This window comes from Pogona vitticeps, chromosome 3, assembly GCF_051106095.1.
Source record: "Pogona vitticeps strain Pit_001003342236 chromosome 3, PviZW2.1, whole genome shotgun sequence".
Classification (NCBI taxonomy): Eukaryota; Metazoa; Chordata; class Lepidosauria; order Squamata; family Agamidae; genus Pogona; species Pogona vitticeps.
The window spans coordinates 248,377,084-248,398,960 of record NC_135785.1 but is presented as its reverse complement, the minus strand read 5'-3'; the positions used below and the strand labels follow the sequence as shown (position 1 = coordinate 248,398,960).

Sequence of the window (21,877 nt, the reverse complement as noted above, 5' to 3'; positions counted from 1 at the left end):
GGATCATTATAACGAATTCTTCATTGGCTGAAGAAGGGGAGAAAATATGATTCATCTACACTGGCACTGAACACAATATTTCACAGAAAGCAAAGAGACACATCTTGGCCTTGAGGAGCTTGCAACCCGAAATGTGACACAAGGGAACAAAAAAAAAACAGAGAGCCAGTGATGGGAAGAGAAGCTATCTGCACAGGCTTAGGCTAAATTAGCGGGTCATATACAGCAAGGTCGTCTTCCAAAATCTAATGCTCTCCAGGTGTTTTGGATTGCAGTTCCCATCAGCTGTAACCAGTAGTTCCATTGAGTAAGTATTATGGAGGCTGTAGCCTGGAGCAGCTTGGGGGCAACAAACTGGGAGGACTGGACCAGTGCATGGGATCTGTGAGGGACCAAGCTGGAGCCTTCATAGAAAAGCTGGTTCTCAGGAGGAAGTTCAAGAAAATGACAGCAACAGCATCCCCTGAGAATTCGAGGTTAGTCCAAACAACTGGAGGGCAAACATGTTTAAGAGGACACAGTCCCTCCCTTGAAGGAGGACAAGACCTATACGTGCTGGAGAGGAAAGAACAAAGGTTTTGGCAGAGCAGAAAAGTTACTTCAAAAAGTAACTACAAATCCCAAAGCCGTCCCTTCTCTCCTCTGCCCTAGCAAGGATGGAGCCTGGGGAAGGACTATATATAGTGGATTTGGAATCAGGCAGAAAGCTAGTGGTGGGACGTTTTTGGAGAAGGTATCAGATGAACAGAGCAATGGCAGATTTGGGCAACAGGAAGAGTAGAAGATTAAGATGGGGCGGTGGTAGCTGGAAGAAAATCTGTTCTAAGGGCCCCTTCTCAAACCCCTGGGGAGTCCAAAGGAAGAAGGCTTTAAGAATCTCACTCCTCAAAGGATCTCACAAATCCCAAGATGCATTAGAACAAAGTCCTGACAATTAAAAGTGGTATCAGACCGATATAGTTGCACATTGCAGATAACACTACTGAAACTGCCTGATACTGAGCTAGGTCATTAGTGAATTTAGCGCAGAACTGGCTACTCCTGGGCTTCAGGGAGGGGCCACTTGCTTTTCCCACTTGTCATGCGGGAACAGAGGAATACCAGCAGCTGTCAGCATGCTCCTTTTATTAGAGCAATTTTGTTTAACACTTGGAAAAAGCTACATTTTAGTAAATCTTTACTTCTGGGAAGAAAAATGAATATTGTTGAAATTATGGCATCAAAACTAACAAGTCTGTTGCAAAAGCAGCTCTAGTTACAACAACTGGCTTTTAAAACAACACTTTAAAGGAAGTTGTAGAAAGCAGCTGTCTCTGTCAGCTTGTAAACATGTCAGCTGTGGGTTTAGAAACAAAATTACAGACATCTCCAAACAAGTTCCTTCCACCTCTGTTGTCATACAGTGGCGTTCAAATGCATACTTACAAAAAACATATCATTAATTAAGGCTTAAGAGTCATTGGATTCTTTCATGGATCTACTCACCTTGTAGCAATTAGGAAGCTTAGTTCCTTTTTGAAGCATGTATGAAACACAGAAAGACATAAAATACATCTACATGCCAGATTTTAAAAAATGTTGATAAACAGACCTTCCAAGAGAGGACAGTGTTCCTTAAACATCAAAATCGGCTTTACTTAATGCATTACTTCAGTACTTTTTTTAAAAAAGAGAGAAAATTAAAGCCATAGAAGTCACGCTGCTAACTCTACTCCACAACTGATCTATTCAGACCAATTTATCTCATCACCATGAAACAGACCTGTGAATGGAATGGCATGCAAGAATGAAAGACAGTTTCAATTTGGAAGCTCTATGAATTCACGAAGATTCAGGAACCCCAGGAAATTTGGGCTCTTGCTCGTGTGTAGAGCCTACATGCAACAGAATTAGTCTAACACTGAAGAAAATAATGACAAAGCAAAGTGCGCCCCCTCTACCCATGTTTACAATGCCAGGTCCTGTGTTTATGACCTCGAATCTTGTCCCTAAAATACTATTTTGGGACTGAAAAGGGTCCTTCTCCAGCATTCTTTACATGATCAGTCATTCCTCCTACGGTCTTGAAGGGATACAACTGGCCATTTTCATACTGAACATTTTTATGGCATGGGTGCGGTGCCTAAGAACAGCACAAATCACACTCTAAATCATTAGAATGAAAAGTTTAAACTTCCAATTCAGAATTATTTACAACAAAATACATGAACTTTCATCACTGAACAGAACAAAGATTTTTAAAAAGAGCAGGACCATGAATCAACAACACTCCTTTTAAACGCAACATAAATTAAAACTGCTGGACTGCTGAAAAACATTTGCACTGCATTCGGAGTTCACTGCTGTTCTCAAAGACAGAAGAGAAAAATGGGGGAATAATGAAATGAATGGCATCTTGTGGTTTGTCAGGGCAGGAAAGCTGACTCGCAACCTGCAGCAAATCTTGCTGGGACTTGCACATGGCCCAATGCCCAACTGCGGCTCTTTCCAAGCAGATAATTAATCCACGACGAAACATTATACTGCTTTTCCCTCTTTATTTCCCCCTCAGTGCCTTTGTTCCTGACCCAAATGTTAAAATTGCAGGTGTATATTTGGACAAAAAACAGCAAAATAAACGTTTTCCAGTCAGGAGAATCGTTAGAGATGGGCACGAACCTCAGATTGGAGGTTCTGTGCTGGATCATAAGCACATGTGTGTACCCTTTTCTTCAAACCCTTGGCTGGATTTCCCCACTCACCAGCCAGCATGTGCTCCTCTTCAGATATTCTGCCAGTCCCCGGCAGGAATGTGGGTTTCCCTGCCCTGCTCCTAGGCTGATTGCCCACTCAGACAAGGAGACAGGATAAGCAAACCCATGTTCCTGCTGAGGAGGAGAGGAACACACTCCAATTGGCCAGTGGGTCACAGTCCAGGGAGCCAAGGCAAGGGACCAAACAGGCACAAACATCCAAAACAAGGTTCATGCATATCTCTAAAAATGATTATAAATATTTGTTGGGAATCAAAAATAGATACAGTAGATGTTGTTGTTGTTTAGTTGTCAAGTCGTTTCTGACTCTTTGTGACCCCATGGACCAAAGCACGCCAGGCCCTTCTGTCTTCCAGTGCCTCCTGGAGTTTGGTCAAATTCTGTTGGTAGCTTCGATGACACTGTCCAACCATCTCGTCCTCTTTTGTCCCCTTCTCCTCTTGCCTTCACACTTTCCCAATATCAGGGTCTTTCCCAGGGAGTCTTCTCATGAGAAGAGAAGAATAGATAGACAAATATATATATTCATATATAGTGGTGCCTCGCAAGATGATGTTAATTCGTTCTGCGAAAATTGTCGTCTTGTGAAAAAATCGTCTTGCAAGGTTTCCTATGCATCGGTCTAAAAAAAAAAAAGTCTTGCGAAGCATTGGTCTAAAAAAAAGTCTTGCGAAGCATCGGTCTCAAAAAAGAAAAACACCTTGCGAAATCTGGAGAATTTTTATAGATCCTCAAGTTAATTCTCACCCACCTCTTCCAGCTGATTCATGAGTGCAGGTAACTGACAGTGCAGAGTGGATTTTTCCTCTCGAAACAGGTGGCACCAAGGAGGAAGGGCCTAAATAGCTATGCATACAGCATTTAACAAAAAGTTTTAGGCAGAGCCTTTCCAAAAATGGAGGCTTGCTTTCATAGTTCTAGTGACCTTGAAATACAGGAAGAGGAACTGTGAAAGGAGGCCACCCACACACCCCAAGGCATGGGGAAGGAATAAAGTCATTATTTGGAGGTGTTGTGTTTGTGGTTTTTTTTATTTTGTTTTAAGAAAGCCAATGTGATGGTGCAGTGATCAGAGTTGGATTCACTCAACCATGAAATTAACAGTGCTCTTGGGTCAATCACCCTTTCTCTCTCAGCATCATGTATCTCAAGAGGGGGTTGCTGTGGGGATACAAGAGGTATACATGTAGCATGTTTGTACAATATCTGAACAAGATGGCCAATGAAAGAAGTGTCACCAAGCACTATTAGAACTGGAGAGTGTTTCCTTAGGTTTCTCATTCAGAGAGCAGTCCAAACTCTGCTAAGTTTGAAAGGAAAGTAGATTTAATAAAAGGGGAATCAACTAACCTTTATTTCTTCTTCCCAGAAGTAACTTGACAGAACCAACCCTGGATATCTGCAAAACCCTGTGCCCTGATTCTCTGTGCCATTTTAAAATTCTCTATAGACTTGACTTCTACACCTCTTCAGCCCTTCTTCCTTCCTAGTCCACAGCCTCCTTCTTTTAAAGCAATATCCTGCCCGATGATGGGATTTAAAGAATTTGAAAGCCTGAATATGTTCTAGTATATTATTAGCTGACCAAATGAAAGTATAACCCTGATATGGATTTTCAATTTCAGTGCTTTGAAAGATTTTGAAACTCGAGTATAATAATGCAGAAGACAGAAGCAGACCAGTTAGTGGCTAATCAGCTGGAGGACCACCAAAATACGGGTCATATGACACCTGAACATTGGTGTTGCAGACAAATTTTGCCATGCAGTTGCTGACCAAAGTCAACACTCCTCCTCTATAAGGCTGGCCCCTAAATGTGGGTTCTTACTTCGGTTTTGCATGTACAAATAAGTTTTAGCAGTTTTTGGTTCGTCCAGGAGTGGGTCTTCTATAAAGCTTAAGGCTCTTAGCTGCCTATTCAATCCCTTCAAACATTCTGCATTGTAACAGAGAGGGTGTGTGGCTATATATTGCTCCTAGGAAAGTCCATTCTCCCCCAGTCACTACATGGATTATAGTTAACATCACAACAAAGAAGGAAGCTGAGGGTGGGGCAGAATGGCTGATATCACCATTCCTGTCATTTGAAAGTCCTAAGAATTTGGCCCTGCAAGCACTGTTTCCATTACAATCCAAGGCACTTTTTCAAGAAAATTGTAGCTAAGTGGCAGGGAGAAAATGAATGGAAACAACAGAAGCCTGAATCTAACCATGAAAGGGAAACAACAACAAGAACAAAACAAAGAAAGCGAAAACCTAAATACCCACACATTGATTTCAAGGCTCTGGGGTTGATCTACAAAGCCCTGGCCTGAAAGACAAGGAGGCAAGACATATCCCACATCAAGTCCATCTGGTGTTTGGGATCTTCGGCAGGAACTCTGCTAGAAATCTCACCACCCCAGAGGTTACTGTGGTGATGACAGGAGAGCAGGCTCTCTCTATAGCAGAACCTCAATTGCACGACTCTCTCTTCCAAAGAGAAGTTAATTTGGTTCTAACTCAGCTGAGCTTCCAGTGCCAGTCAAATGAGAATATTTCACCCACCCTTGCTTTTTTTTTAAGCAAGTGCTCTACTACATTCTACTGTGCATCACTGTGAGGGCTTTGGTGGGCAGAAAAACAACTATTAACAACCAACTCCTCCTATGCCAATGTTCCCACCCTCCAGTGGTAATTTGCTGGAAATCTTGCCCAGCTCCTAAAACATCTGGGGCCAAATGCATGGGGTGCCAAACCTGCTGTGGGGGTTTGGCACCCCCAGATGCACAGAACCCACACTTTACTGCCAAAGCCAGGTCACCCTGTTATCATGGGTGATCACAAGAAACAAAAGCAGAAAACAAAACGTCCTCATTGCGGGCTTAAACACAGACACACACAAACACACCCTTAAAAATGTAAATCAATTTGATTTAACAACATCTTAAACTTAAGTCTGCTACCTCAGAAGGTAGTAATATAAAACAAATCCAGGTTGCATGAGGGAAGAAAAGACCTTGCCCCCCCCTCCGCAACCCCCAGCAGCCTGGCCTGCTCCTTCCTCTGTTTCTTATGTCATGGAAGATGGAATGAAAAGGAAATAGAGGCCAGGCAGTAATGTGCCAAAGAGAGTGTCTTTCACCCACTGCACTTCTGTTCACCTCCCTTCCTGCCTTTGAGGAAGCAGTTGGGGAGGGAATGTCAAAACACCCAGCAGGCAGCAACTAAAAAGAAGAGGTGCTGGGACTCACAATTGTCTCAGAGTTCCTGCCTTTCAACTTTCAAAGTCCTCTTCCTCAATGAGATGTGCAAGACCACTCTGCAGGTCTCTTTTGCAGCGAGATACATGGATTTTACTTCAGTTTGGAAGAGTGCATTTCTTTCTTGCTGCTTCTGGAGTCTGAGGGTCTTTGGACAAATTAACACTGTGCTGCTTCCAGGATGCCTTCTTATTCAGGAACAGCCTGGTTTGTCCCTTCCTACCCATTTGTACTTTGGGGAATTTTTATTTATTTATTAATTATTTATTTTATTTATATCCCGTCTATCTAGTCGGTTAAGACCACTCTAGGCAGAAGAAAGGGGGAAAGGGGGGGAAAGTACAGCATGGGCCATATTTAGTCACAAATTCAGTCCTCTCCCTCTCTCTGAGCGAGCTCTTACATTTTGTAAACAAGCATCCATCCTTAGAAATAACTATGGTGACATCTATCTCTGGTTATAGGCATACAGATCCCAGCAATGCACACTGTATGATTACATGGGATCATTACGATTTCAGCCAGTGATACCATTAAAAGTTGGGAGGGTTGACAACTGTTGTTTCCTAAAGTTATAAAGCAACTTTTAGAATTGATCACCATGACCCACTTTCTCTTTCAATAAATTATTTCTCAATTTCAAAATTATGCCTTGGGAAAGGCAGCAGAATGCAGCTGCAAATAATTCTTTTCTTAACATCATCTCCTGTTCATGTGTAGTCTCAGCTCATTTCTACAATACATCAAAATCTTAACTACCAATGTATCTACATTTCACAACAATAGCAGATATTAGACTATTATGGCTCCAACCTACAGTATTCCTGAAATTTTCCATTTCATACTCCAAATGTTTTACTGGAGAGTTCACACACACTCCCCTAAACTACAGCAGAAATCCAAAGCAGCTCATCGAATTAGAAATAGCAGGATTTCGTAGTTTGTAAGTAACAGCAGTCCAAGTGATATTAATCTGTTCAACCTATAATGTAGAAATACTCCATATTCAGTCAGAAAGATGTCTAGAACTAGATTAGAGATGCTCTTAATAGATTAAAGACTAAAGACTCTCTCATTTAACCACTGCAATCCCCAATTCAATTTGTATACAAACCCTTTAAAAAAGGTTGTGAACCTGGAGTGGGGCAAAGAAGGGCCAATGAAATGATTAAAGAAGCTGGCACAACTCATCTGAGATGAAAGGTTACATCATTGGGGGCCTTTTTAGCTTGGAAAAGAGATTATTAAGGAGAGCAGGGCTGGATGTTGGTACATGATAGTGGTGGAAGGAGAAGCTATACAGAGACTTACCTGGTGCTACAGAATTTGAAGGATTGGTGATGTTGGTATTCTTATCATCAGCTCTTGCTGAAACAAAAAAAAACACACACATACTGATAAATATCTGCATTATTTAAACTTTATGCACCACAAGTTTGAGTAATCTCAATAACTTTTGGTCACCATGGAAGCTAATAATAATCATCTTAGAACTACAGAGCTGAAAGGGGCCCTATGGATAATTGAGTCCAGCACCTGTCAAAGAGTTACAGCAGGGAATCGAACTCCCAACTAGTGGTTCCACAGCCAGATGCCTAAATCACTGAGCTATCCAGCAGTTCATAAAAGTTTTAAGAATAGCAACACATACTTGTACAGCTTGAGCATTATGTATGGCCTTCCAAGATTGATGGGTGTCTGCCTGTCTCCTCCACCCCCACAGTAAAGGAGGCTAGCACCAGGTAGGATCCATATACTTCATTTCCAACTACCTGCCAGTAATTGAGGAATGTCACCTAAGCAGTTGCACAGCCCATAGGGAGCATGTTAATCCCACTAAAACCAGTGAGACTAAACATGAGTATACTTGCATAAACAACAAAGTTTCTTGTGGCACCTTTATTTGGAATTAACTTTTGTGGACTGCAGCCCCTGAAAACTTATTCGAAGAAATCTTGTACGTGCTCGAATGGCATTCTGGTGGTTTCTTTTGTTTTGCGTTGCTCCCTCCCTCCCTCCATCAACCCACCCACCCAGATTCTAATTATATATGATGCACATAGGAGACATTCACACTGATATATGCAATGCCTGTGATTATCAAAGAATGGGATAGGTCTAATTCATGCAACAGTTGCCTTAGGAAGATATATTTGGAATCCTATTTGATGGATCTTTCATTCTCATGATGAAATCTTATGAAACTTAGGAGACTAGAGACCTCAGTGAGATTTCCCTGCTTCATCGAGGCTCTGTGAGTACAGCCTGGTTCAGCTGTCAAACTTTAGTTCAATAAATCATAGTTTATCAGACCAAGTATATCTTTGGGGCCATCAAACTCTTCTTGCACCCCTGAAAATTATCCTGATTTTTATCCTAAAGCACAGTTTCCAGTGATATCAGACAAGATCTATGTTTTATACCCTGATTTGTTAATGATCAAGAAACCAGGGGCAATGAATATATGTTGTTGCTCGACTGTACCTCCCCATAAGACCTAAACCAGCATAGCCAATGATGAGGAATGCCAGAAGCAGCATTCCTGGAGTGTCACACACTCCCCAAACTTGAATTGTTTTTCTAAGTCTAGGCACAAGCTTTGTCCTCTTTCCAATAAACAATGGTTTATCAAATTCTGTCTGAACCACACACGTGTCTCCTGCAAGATCTACAAATTTTGTATTCTCAAAGGCTTTCACGGCTGGGATCTGATGGTTGCTGTGGGTTTTTCGGGCTCTTTGGCTGTGTTCTGAAGGTTGGTCTTCCTAATGTTTCACCAGTCTCTGTGGCCGGCATCTTCAGAGGACAGGAGTCAGAACACTGTCTGGGCTCTGGTGCAGTTTGTTTGGATAGTTGAGTATTTATAGCTGTGGGAACCGCTTTTGTCCTTTTCAGGAGATTGGGTGATTATGGTGATCAGCATGTTTTTGTGATAAGGGGAAGAGATTATCTGTCACTGTGACTGATGGGTGTTGTGATAAGGGGAAGAGATTATCTGTCACTGTGACTGATGGGTGTCATTAGCTCGTCTTTTGTATGCAGTAATCACTGGTCCTTGTGGCTGGGTATAGTTCGTTGACCTTTTGCAGGTTATATTTTTCAGTGCTGGTTTTTATTTAAATCAACATGATTTTTAAAAAAAATCATTGATTTTTATCTACCCTGCTTTCTTGGCCCTATTTGGCTCTGCACTGCCTACCCATCCCCTTTCTCCTACTGTTGAGTCTTGGATTTTATGTACAGTCTTTGCATCACTGGCCCTACTGGTAAGTGCTTTGTGTTCTGAAGAAAAGAAAGGCCATGATTCTCCATTCCACCCCACATGAAGCCAGTAAAAGTAAAGAAAACAGAACTGCCCGTCTGCACCCAATGTTCCACGTGGATGGGCAGATGGCAGCCCTCATCTTGCAGTGATGAGATGGACCCCACCCACCTAGCTGGATCCTGGGCTACCACCAAAATTTGCTAGCTTCTCTTGACAGAAGTTTGGTGACTTCTGTCCCAACACACACAGGCAAACATTCAACAGGGACTTGCCAAAACATACGAAGTTCACACACCTCAGTCAAGTCTCCTTCTACATTCTGAAGTTATCATTTGAAACTAGCAATCTGGGCCCACATTTTGCTCCCTCTGCCACTTCCATAACATCTTGCAGGTACACAAAGCCATTTTGTCTCTATGTGATTTGTATCTTTATCCCAAAATCTTTATCAACAAAAGATCAATATCTCACTGCTATGGGGCACCTAGAAATTGAAAGGCCCTAAAGCACAGTTTCTAACTCACTCTAACTGAAATACCTCTTAGATTCTTCAGGTGTCTTTGGCAATTTTTATGGCATTCAGAAAATCTCTCGCTATCACTTCCTTCCTGCCTTCCTTCCACTCAGGAATCTCTGAAACCAAACCAAACTTTTTTTAAAAAGCAGTTCCAACAGCTTTTTGTTCCTTGAAGCAAATCAAGTATTTAAAAGTAATAAAAATTGATATGGCCCCTAAGTTTCTCTTGCAAAGTTATGAGGGAGGGGAGCATTCAGTAAGGGGAACTCATCTTATATTTACACTGTTGCCAAGGGACAACTTGCAATGATTGAACCTCAAAAAGCTAATGGTTATAACTCACTTTTCTGAACAATTTTGTTTTCCGTACTCTAGATCAGTGGTTCTTAACCTTTGTTACTCGGATGTTTTTGAACTGCAACTCCCAGAAACCCCAGCCAGCACAGTTGGTGGTGAAGGCTTCTGGGAGTTGCAGTCCAAAACTCCTGAGTAACCCAAGGTTAAGGAACCAGTGCTCTATAGTATCTGGCTGGATAGCTCAGTGACTTAGGTATCTGGCTGCAGAGCGAGAGTTTGTGAGTTCAATTCCCCACTGTGCTTCCCAGGAGAAAAGCCAGCCTGTGTGACATTGGTTAAGCTGAACAGTCCCAGGGCACCCCCAGAAGAAAAGAATGGTAAACCATTTCTTTAGTATTCTCTACCTGGAAAACCCTGAAAAATGTTGTCATAAATCAGAATTGATTTTTAAGACACATTATTCTTATTACTAGAGTGAGAAAACTATAGCCCTTCAGATATTGTTGGATTGCAACATCCATCATTCCTCTCCATTGACTCTGCCAAATGGCTAGGACTCATGGGAACTGCAATCCCACAGCATCTGGAGGACCAACTTTGCTCAGCTCTCTAGTAAGTTTGCTTCTGCTTCTCTATACACGGATCTTTCTTTCTCTATCCAACAAAAGCGGGGAAAGTGTGGCCTTCCAGGACCACATCCTCATCATTCTCGACCATTGGTTCTGATAGCTAGGGGTGAGAAGAGATGAAGTCTAGCAATATCTGGAGGGCCATTTCCAACTCCTGTGATACAAAACTGTCACTATGTTGCAAAGGAGGATTCTTGACATCCAAAGAGTTTCCAAAAATTTACAAATGTTACTTTCTCAATTGCCTAGTAATACTCAAGTCAGCTGCCATCATTGAAATCGTAACCCTAGGATGGCCAGATCACAACGAAAGCATATGCAAGTAGGCAAATATAAACATTGTATTCGCCAAGGCTTTCACGGCTGGGATCTAATGGTTGTTCTGGTTTTTTCAGGCTCTTTGGCCGTGTTCTGAAGGTTGTTTTTCCCAACATTTCGCCAGTCTCTGTGGCCGGCATCTTCAGAGGACAGCACTCTGTGCTCTGGTGCAGTTTGTTTGGGAATATTTATGGCTGTGAGATGAGCTTTTGTCCTTTTCAGGAGATTACTAATCACCCATCTCCTGAAAATGTTAAGGCTTCATAAGACAAAATCCAAATGCTACCAGTGTTATAAGAGACAGGCAAACAACACAACAGGTAACAGGGATTACAACAGAAAGGTAGAAAATGCCCTTCTATTTAGAGAGAAGAAATTGAGATTGTTTCTTGCTGATCTGGGGTCGAGAGACAGGCTAGGTTTACATATGATGAGTACACTTCTCTGCAGATCTACTCAGAAGGAAGTCCCCTTGAGTATTTATTTATAGATCTGTAGTCTTTCTCAGTTCCACATGCATGATGTCTTTTACTAGCATCCCTCGTTGAAACAACACGAGCACCCAAATCTTGCTATCCTCTTCTGTCTTTCATTTCTACAAAACAAGATCACTCCTCTGAATTCCCATAAATGCCGGCGTAACCACTGTAGTATCTCTCTCTTTTTTTAAAAAATACAACATTAACTAAGCTCTGTTCATCCATTTTAATTTTCAGTTTGAAAGTGCTTACAATGGGGAGCAAGGAGAAGACGGATTTGGTTTAGCTATAGGTTGATGTTTCACAGAGACAATGTGAGAGAGACAAGACTTATGAGAAAAATGTAAGAAATGCCAATGTTTCTAGTTCATTATGAGCCCAGGAATGAATGAGTCCCAAAGCTCCTATTGTTAATAGACTTGTTCAGTTCTTGCATATGCAAGTCTGTGACTTCCTTATTCGCGTTAATGCATCTCTTATTCGGTCTTTCTCTTTTCCTGCTGCCTTCAACATTACTTCAGGATTACTGTCTTTTCCTTGCGCTCAAGACGGTGAGCACAGGATCTGTCGCACTTGTGACACCTGTGGCATATTTGTTTTCTTGCCAAATGAGGTCCCTGGCTAGAAACGCTCAAAGTGTCAGCTGGTGGTCCTCTTGGACGACAAGGTCTGGCAGCTGGAGGCCTATGTTTCTTATCTCCGCACTCTTAGGAAGCAGGCCGGGGCTCATCAGCCTAGGAAGGCAGCCCATCTAGGAAAAGGAAAACTCTGATTTCAAACCTCCACTGCCTTGTGGCCATATCCACTGATGGCTTCAGGAGTTAATCTTGAGGCAAAATCCAGACCCCAAGTCCCAGAGGCGGTTCGTAATGCTCTGGCAACTCCTGCGATATCACTGGAACTATTTGTATTGGCTCTTGCCTTTCCATTGGACTATTTCAGCAACATGGAGAGGGGGGATTTGCTGCTTGGGTAACAGCCTATCCTCCATATTATTTTATCCAGGCTTTGTGCTCTGGAGAGGACATTGAAGCTTACAAAATCGAAATAACATGGGAAGCTGCAGTTACCGGTTATAAGCTTTTGCTCGATTGGGCTTCTCAGCCACACTAAATGCTGTTCCAAGTCCTCCATTCAGAGCACGTTACCATAGTCTCTCAAGACTGAAGGATGCCTAACAACAACAACATCTAACTGTCTTTTCCAACGAGTCTTGTATTCTTACAGGTTGGACTTGATATAAACCAAATTGTTTAAAATCACAATTTAGGCCACAATTGAATTTTTTTTCAAAAAAATAATTATTTAAGTTTTTTTATTTTTTTAAATTTAAATCAATCTGATTTTTTTAAAAAATTGATTTTTATCCACCCTATATTCTTATGAAGTACCAAAGACATGATAGTTATAGTTTAGCCATTATTTCTTCAAAGGGGAGATCAGACTTGATTAAAACCATCCTCGTTCACAAGGGCCCTCTCAGTGGTTGTTCTCAGACTTTGGGACGCTTTCAAAGTAGGTCTGACAGTCTCTCTTTTTATGTAGGCAGATATTTGCCTTTTAAGTAAATCTGTTGCTGAAAAGAATTTAACTGTTTGGGTGCTGCTCTATCTTTTCTTCAGTTTTTAACTGTGTTTCCAGTTGATTGATATTTGCATTGTCTTTTAATCAAGTCTTGCCTTTATTTTTTTTTTTGTTTTTTTGTTTTGTGTTTTTTGTTATCCATCTTCAGGGTCTTCCTTCAGCAGAAAAGAAGTAGGGTACAAATTTAATAGCCAAAAGAAACTACAGCATTTCTGTGTCTGGTCACGTCTGCTCCATATTACTATCTATTGATGTAGGACTGATGGGTGAAATGTGAAACCTCATGATCTCAGGAATGAAGTAAATGTCCTAGATTGAGACGGGCAAAGTTCCATTAATGCAGTGGAACTTTTCCCTCTGCCATTCTTTGCTGTTTCTGTTGCAACAGACTAACATGACATGTCCCCTTAGAAACAGAATGGTGGTGTTTACCATAAAGTCTAACGTAGGCCTTGGGTTTAAGGCAATAAATAAACTCTCTTACAGCTATGCAACTAGTGTTTATTTCCAGCAAGTTTTATTACTGCAGAATTAACATATTTTCTGTTGTAAACATTGTAGGATAATACAGGGCAATTCTGCTGCTGTTTTGCTAAGAATAAACCTCAGCTATATACTCCATTCCTCTCCACGTTACATTTATACAATTTCCTTCAAGGCACAAGGGAGGTTGACTTATTGCTGTGACAGAGATAATGCAAACCCTGCACTGTTTTCTCACAGCATTTGACCAATATTTTCTAGCCAGTTTGCTTTTCTGAAAAACAAGGACAAGAGATTTTGATATGGGAAGGCAAATTTCCCAGGGGCCAGTCTAGCACCCAGTGACCACTCTGGAGATCAGACAATTTTGCATGTTCCCTGAATGACAGGGGACACTTCATAACAAAGGCTCTAAGATGGAGCTAAGCAAAGTACAGTGGTGCCTCGCTTAACGATTGCCCCGTATTATGATGAATCCGCTTTACGACGATCTTTCTGCGATCGCAAAACGATGGTCTAAATGCGGAATTTCGCTTTGCGATGATCGGTTCCCTGCTTTGGGAACCGATTCTTTGCAAAACGATGTTTTTCTAACAGCTGATCGGCAGTTTCAAAATGGCCACTGGGTAATTAAAATGGCTCCCCACCGTGTTTAGGGACAGATTCCTCGCTATACAGGCAGCGAAAATGGCCGCCATATGGAGGATTTTCGCTGGACGGTGAGTTTTTACCACATTGGTTTCAATGCGTTTCAATGGGGTTTTTAATTTCGCTTTATGTTGTTTTCGCTTAATGGCGATTTTCCTGGAACGGATTATCGTTAAGCGAGGCACCACTGTACAGTATCCAAAAGTTACTGGACAGCACTTTCTGGGATTCCTCACTTCTTATGTCCACTAAGACTAATGAGTGTTCGAGTCCAACAACATCCAGTCGGTCACACTCTGATCACTCCCTACACTAAGGTATGAAGCAATCAGGTGGTATGCAGAGGGTCAAAGATGTGCAATTCAATGGAAGTTCCATTCAACTAGATGATGAGCCAATAGTCCTTTGCCTTCCCAGAAAACAACTGCGGACAAGAGTACCCAAGCTGTATGCCCACTTCATGCAAAGTCATTGTTTATATCAACTACATGTTGCTTAAATCAGGAGTTTCATTTCATGCCAAACCACCTTGAATCCTTTTATGAAAAAAGGTGGGGTTAAAATATTGTAAATAAATAATAAATAAAACAAATAAAACCATTTCCAGTCTTTTTCTCTCCCACCCCTTTTGCTAGATTCTTCAGCCGGGGGGAAAAGTGAGGGGAAAGCCACAGTTCTGTGTTCAGATGAAAAAGCCAACTATTGGTTAAATCATTTAAATTATGGTTTAAATTCATAAGCCAGTGGCAAACCATGGTTCTTAACAGTGGTTAGTGTAAGGTAAAGATAAAGGTTCTCCTTGACATTTTTAGTTCATTCGCGTCCGACTCTAGGGGGCGGTGTTCATCCTGTTTTTCAAGCCGTAGAGCCAGCGCTTGTCCGAAGACACTTTCCGTTGTCACATGGCCAGCGTGACTAGGGAATGCCGTTTTACCTTCCCACTGAGATGGTACCTATTTATTTACTCGCATTTGCATGCTTTCGAACTGCTAGGTTGGCGAGGAGCTGGGACAAAGCAACGGGAGCTCACTCTGTCGCGTGGATTCGATCTTATGACTGCTGGTCTTCTGAACTTGCAGCACAGGCTTATGCGGTTTAGCCGCAGCGCCACCACAACTGGCTAACAAATCATTGTTTGTTTTTTAGTCAGATTCAGATAGAACAAATCAAAATCCAACAAATTACAACTTAACTTACTGTCATGTGCAAACCCAGCCAGAAACTCCTTGAATTACCTAAGAAAACTAAGGTTTATACTGTAATTTTTCATACCTACCTAGGTAAACCCCACTAGAGACATATTCCTGATTAGACACGCACTGAATTGCACATGTGTAGCTGAATGTGCACAGACTCTTCCCCCATCTTCCTTCTATACATTTGCTTCCTTCTCCTCTATTAAGTTGTGGTGGAACTCAGTCTGTAGGCTGACAGTTGCTCTTCTCTAGTCTAGACCAATAGTTCTCAATCTTGGGTCGCCAGGTGTTCTTCAACTAAAACTCCCAGAAACTTTGACCACTGGTGCTGGTCAGGATTTCTGGGAGTTGCAGTCCAAGAACACCTGGGGACCTTTGGGTAGTGTGGGCGGCATATAAATTAAATAAATAAATAAATAAATAAATAAACCACTGGTCTAGATACCATTCCTGTGACTTTTGTGATTGGAATGTCCTCCACTAACCTCCCCCAACCTGTCCACTTGGGTCTACTAACTCAGAATGATGGAGATTTTGGTCTAACATATCTGGAAAACCTATGAGTTGGGGAAGGCTGCCTTAATCAGACAAGGAACAAGGTTGATTTTGATGGTACTTATTTCTCAGCAAATGCGTTTATGATTTGCAGGCTTACTCAGAACAAAGTTCCCTGGGAATCAATGGAATTTACTCCTAAGGCAATGTTTTCTCTCAATGTGACAAGCTTTGTTTACCCAGTCCGGCCTTTGTTTTGGCTCTACAGAGATTTCTCACTGAGGTTGCCGCTTCAAGTCCTCATCTCAAGAGGCTCAGCGGCACCAGATCGTAATACTCCCGTATTTCTGTTTTAGTGCCTTTTCAAAAAAAGAGGCCGCACTGTTTATGACTCGAAATATAATTTGTAAATTTGCCACGCAGATACCCTGGCAAAGAATAAAGTTCAGTGACCTCAAATCCACTTTAATCTTTGTTTTGTAACAGCAACAAAATAGCAGTTTCTTGTGTGGCTGGAAAGCTATGTTAATAGGATGCTCTTTTGGCTGTGGCAGAAAAGCTATCAGGTCAAGAAACCTGACCAGTTCTAAGACCAGGCAGCTTCTAAACCAAATGTTGGAAAATGGGCTACTCCGGTTCACTGTTCCTGTCAATTAGCCAGCCATGCCCTTCCTTCAAAACTTCATTTCCATTTCTCCTCCCACAAAGCTTTCAGTTCTTCTGTCCAACAGGGAGTAAACCTCCCCATCCCTAGTTAACACGCTCAAGTTAACTAGGGATGTTAAAACAGGCTTGGGATATTCCTTCACCTTACTTTTCTTCCTCCTCTTTAAAAATTTTCGGTACTTTTGTAAACTTCAGGATTCCCTTCAAATCCACTGAAATAGCGTGGGGTGCGGCTGTTACATATGCAACAGCACTTCTATGTGAATACATCAGGAAAAAAAAAGAGAGAAGAGTTATTATATTTTAAACAGAGCTCAAAATACTAGTGTTTTTAACTTCACAGCTCTAGAGAATCCTTCAGTCACTATGTCCAGGATGACGAGGGGATTCTGGGAGTCAATCCACAACAAAAACAAACTGCTGGATGGCTCAGTGGTTTAGGCATCTGGCTGCAAAGCCAAAGGTTCAAATCCATGCTAGTTCTCCTTGACAGGGGCTGGACGCGATGATCCACAGGGTCCCTTCCTGCTCTGCAGTACTAAGATTATTACAAAATCCTGTAACATTTCCACACTTTGATTTTAAATAATGGACACCTGCAATCTCATGCACCTTCCCACAGAGTACAGAAAATTAAGCAAAGCCTTGACTGCTGGATAGCTCAGTGGTTTAGGTCTCTGGCTGTGGAGCCAGAGGTTGAGAGTTCGATTCCCCACTATACCTCCTTGATAGAGACCTGATGATCTATAGGCTCCCTTCCAGCTCCAAAATTCTCAGATTTGCACCTGATTCCATCTTCTAGTAGCAACCTTCTCATGATTTCTCCAGGAGAGCTTCCAGCCTTGTTATCCCCATTATTTATATGGATAGCTGCTTTGAAATTAAACTCAGGACCCACTCCCATCAGGAGCTGAAACCTTTAGCTCACCAGATAAGTTGCTACATCCAGCATGACCATTTGCAACACATTATGGGAGCTGAAATTCTGAAACTCTTCCAGGTTACTCTCCCTTCATTGAAATGTAGTTTGGAAAAGTTACTTCTGAAAACTTCACCTTCCAGAACCTGACTAATCTAATAACTGCATAATTACATTGCTATTAAGGTATCTTATCTGCACAAGTGCAGAAAGTGAGGAGGAATTAAAGAACCTCTTAATGAGGGTGAAGGAGGAAAATGCAAAAGAATGGTCTGAAGCTCAACATCAAAAAACAAAAAAAAAAAAAAAAACCCACTAAGATCATGGCCACTGGTCCCATCATCTCCTGCAAATGGAAGGGGAAGATACGGAGGCAGTGACAGATTTTACTTTCTTGGGCTGCATGATCACTGCAGATGGTGACAGCAGCCACGAAATTAATAGACGTCTGCTTCTTGAGAGGAAACTGGTGACAAATTAGACAGCATCTTAAAAAGCAGAGACATCACCTTGCCGACAAAAATCCACATAGTCAAAGCTATTGTTTTTCCAGTAGCGATGTATGGAAGTGAGAGCTGGACCATAAAGAAGGCTGACTGCTGAAGAATTGATGCTTTTGAATTGTGGTGCTGAGAGAGACTCTTGAAAGTCCCCTGGACTACAAAGAGAACAAATCTATCCATTTTGAAGGAAATCAACCCCGAGTGCTCACTGGAAGGACAGACCTGAAGCTGAGGCTCCAATACTTTGGCCATCTCATGAGAAGAGAAGACTCCCTGGAAAAGACCCTGATGTTGGGAAAGTGTGAAGGCAAGAGGAGAAGGGGATGACAGAGGACAGGATGGTTGGACAGTGTCACCAAAGCGACCAACATGAATTTGACCCAACTCCGGGAGGCAGTAGAAGACAGGAGGGCCTGGCATGCTCTGGTCCATGGGGTCACGACGGCCACGACTTAACGACTAAACAACAACAACAATCTGCATAATAATAATGTCCATAATGTTAATAAATTCTGATTTCTTAAAGCTCTGTCAATCAGCCAGGGCCAGGCTCGGAATCCTTACCGCAGTCTTTCGTAGCCAATGCCTACTTTGGCTAGATCATTCTGGGGGATGTAACCCCAAAGAGGAAACTTTCCCAAGGTTTGCCTGACTACAAACCATGTGCTCTACCGCCCAGCGACGCCTCCGGCTCACGATCGTGCGCACCCCAAGCGACAGAGCGGTGCTTTTACGGGATTCTTTTAAAAACATTTTAAAAGAATATTCACATTTCTCCCCACCACGAAGCGTCGCCTCCGATCTGTTATAAGCGGCCACCGAAGCAGTCACCGGTTGCCCAAGGGGAGCGGAGTGAGGAGAGAAGACGACCCGGGCCGTAGAAGAAGGGACGGTTTCGGCTGGCTCTGGCGGGGTTGGGGCGGCGCTGGAGGATGAGGTTTGCACGCCTTACTTACCCAAGTGCAGGCAAAGGCAGAGCGGGACCAGCGCGGCCACCAGCACGGGTTTCATGGTCGCCTCGCGCGCCAAGTGCCGCACAAGGAGCTTCCTGAAGCTGGAGAAGGCTTGGCGGCGGGAAGTGTGCGCGTGTGTGTGTGTGGAGGGTGGTGAAAGACGCCAGCCAGACTGGGCGAGTGCAGTGGGGCGGGCGGGGGGAAAGAGAGAGATGCGGCGGCCACCGGGAGTCCAAGCCCCCGGGCCCCAAACCACGCCGTCCAACGGCTGCCCCTCCGTGCGCAACCAGGAGGCGCGGCTCGAGACTGAGAGAGATGCCCGGGGTTACCTCGCCACGTGATGGAGGAGGAGGAGGAGGAGGGACGGAGGAGGCCCAGCCGGGCGGGGTGGAGGTTGGGGGGCCGCCCGCTGAGGCGCGCCATTGGGCCTTTGTCTGAGGCAGCCTCGGGAGAGGGCTGCGCTCGGCGACAGCGTTAATTTACATGTATTTATTTAAAATAGTTTCCACACGCACAGCCGGTTTTCTCCTTCAAGGGTGCCTTACGCACATCCTTGAAAGAGAATATTAAAAGCTGAAAAACCAAGGAGTGCCCGACAGTGGATCTCATCATTAAAAGGCAATATGTAACGCGACAACAAGAAGTATGGACATAAAAAGGAACAAGCAAATAGCACTCTGGGAGACGGCGAGCACAAGGAGTACTTGTGACCCCAATCAGAGCAGTAATGCATAACAAAAATCCGTCCAAAAGTCACTCAGGCAGCGAGTCAATGAGGGCAAGTTTGCCTGAAGAGAAAATTCTTTCTTTGCCTGCTTGCAGAAGGACTGCAAAGATGGGGCCAATTTGGCCTCTTGTGGGAGGGAGTTCCAAAGTCTGGGAGGAGCAACAGAGAAAGTCTCCTCCTGTGTCCTCATTAGACATACCTGTGAAGGTGGTGGGACCACAAGAAAGGCCTCTCCTGATGTTCTTAACACCCAAGCGGGCTCATAATGGGAAAGGTGGGCTTTGAGATAGTTTGGACCCAGGTCATTTAGGGCTTTATAGGTTAAGTCAGCACTTTGAATTATACCGGGAAACAGAATGGCAGCCAGTAGAGCTGCTTTTTATGCCCCATGTGCCTTCCTTTTAAGGTAGACTGCTCAGAGACCTTATTCTAAATAAGAACTTAGTCAGGTTCCAACCTTTATTAGCTGTACCTGCCTGAAAAGCTCTGACTTATTACAGTGAAGGTTTGCAAGACTTGAGCAATGGCTGTAAATTAAAGAGTATTTTGGAAGTCAGTCAATCGTTGCAGCATCATTTGATGGCTCACAATGACAACAAAACCCAGACCAACTAGGTTGGTTAGACAGAGTAGCTATTAGTTGCATGCACTTCCCCCTCTGTCTTCCTTCTCTCAGTCACATGAGTAGGATGTAAGTCAGGCTGAGAGTCTGTGGCTAACCCATTGAATTTCATGGCCAAGTGGGGTTTGAACACAGCTTTCCTGGTCATAGTTTAACTCTTTGGCTACTGCACTGCACTGGCTCTTTACAGTGTCTCATGCACTTTCTACCAAATTGCACTCTGTAAGCAGTTTTTAATCCATTAAAATGTATTAGCTCATATTAAACATTTAATAGCCATGAGATGCACACCTTCAGGGTTTCTTTAGTTTGCAGGACAGATTTCAGGTACACAGGTTTCATCGTCTTAGGAATGCAAAAGACCCAGACATTGTTGTTATTATACATAATCACAACCCAGAGGTGCATTTACTTATCTGTTTATTGTCCCTTTTTTCCCCTGCCTTTCATGCAAGCAGTTCGCAGTGACATACATAGTTCTCATCTCTTCCCCTAACCCCCCCACACTCCATTTGGGTTTAGGTTTGGCTGAGAAACAGCAGTGAGTACCAAAGTCGCACTATGAACATCTCAGCTAGGATGGCCAGCTACAGACAAATAAAGACATTTTCCACCTTGCAGGGTCTTGTGAAAGAAAGCATTTCAACAGGCTAAGTTTCAGTTTCAAGCAAGCTGCAGCTGCTGAAAATCCATCTTCTGCAAATGATTACATGTGCAGGAGTCAGGTTCTCTTTTGTGTATGGCCCTCCTGTTCACATGTCTTGGAATTGTATAATCAGACTGTACTTAGAAATCAGAGCTGGACTGGAGCACCAGTGGGCCTTCAGGAGTTGGTGTACACATTCTATCATAGCTGGTCTTCAGCCAGTCCTGGCTGGATCTGATATGAGATGTGAGTACAGAAATACCTGGAGGCCACAGATACCTCAGCTCTGCTGCAGAGTATGGTTTCCACCAGATCAGGGGATTAATGGTCCCTGAGACTCAGCTACTGCAATATTCAATAGATGGCATGAAAAATGATACTAATCTTGGAGACTGAGCAATGAAAACTCCTGTTTGCTTTTACTCTCAGCTCCCTTTATGAAATGGGTACATTCACAGCCTTTCTTGCATGTCTGTTGTAGAGGGGCTGCTGCACTTTTAATAACTGCCCAGAAGTAAGCATTTCATGCAAAGGTCACTTCTCGTACAAATAAGAATGAAAATGTATACCTTTTATCCCAGCCAAGAAGGAGCTACGGGCATTGACAGATGGCAATGGGGAATGCACTTCAGCGGTCCCCAACCGTTTTTGGTCCATGGACCAGCTCGGGAAGGCGGGGCAGCCCCTGTGCTCATGCGCATGCACGAACAAGCACTCTCTTGCACAAGCCACACACATGCCCATGTGAGTGCCGTGCCACCGTTTGCACATGCATATGAGTGCACACACATGCACAAACAGCAGTGCAGCGCTTGTCTGGGTGCACGCACTCGTGGCATGCTCAAACGGCAGCGCGGTGCTCACACGGGCGTGCTAGAGCATGCGTGCAGCTGCAAACAGGCTGTGCGGGGTGAGTGTGTGCAGGGGGTGGGACG

The 21,877-nt window shown here is 43.2% G+C and overlaps 1 protein-coding gene across 1 annotated transcript in view; it reads right to left on the bottom strand.

Moving 5' to 3' along the window:
• The window catches only part of TMEM123 (transmembrane protein 123), a 36,439-nt gene extending 17,297 nt beyond the window's left edge, over positions 1-19,142 (bottom strand). The window contains exons 1-2 of the mRNA XM_020795993.3: positions 18,951-19,142; positions 7,307-7,363 (exon numbers count right to left, since the gene is read on the bottom strand). Of these exons, the coding sequence (XP_020651652.1) occupies positions 7,307-7,363; positions 18,951-19,005 (112 nt within the window). The 5' untranslated portion in view covers positions 19,006-19,142. The remainder of the gene's footprint in view (positions 1-7,306; positions 7,364-18,950) is intronic.
• Positions 19,143-21,877: the final 2,735 nt, after the last annotated feature.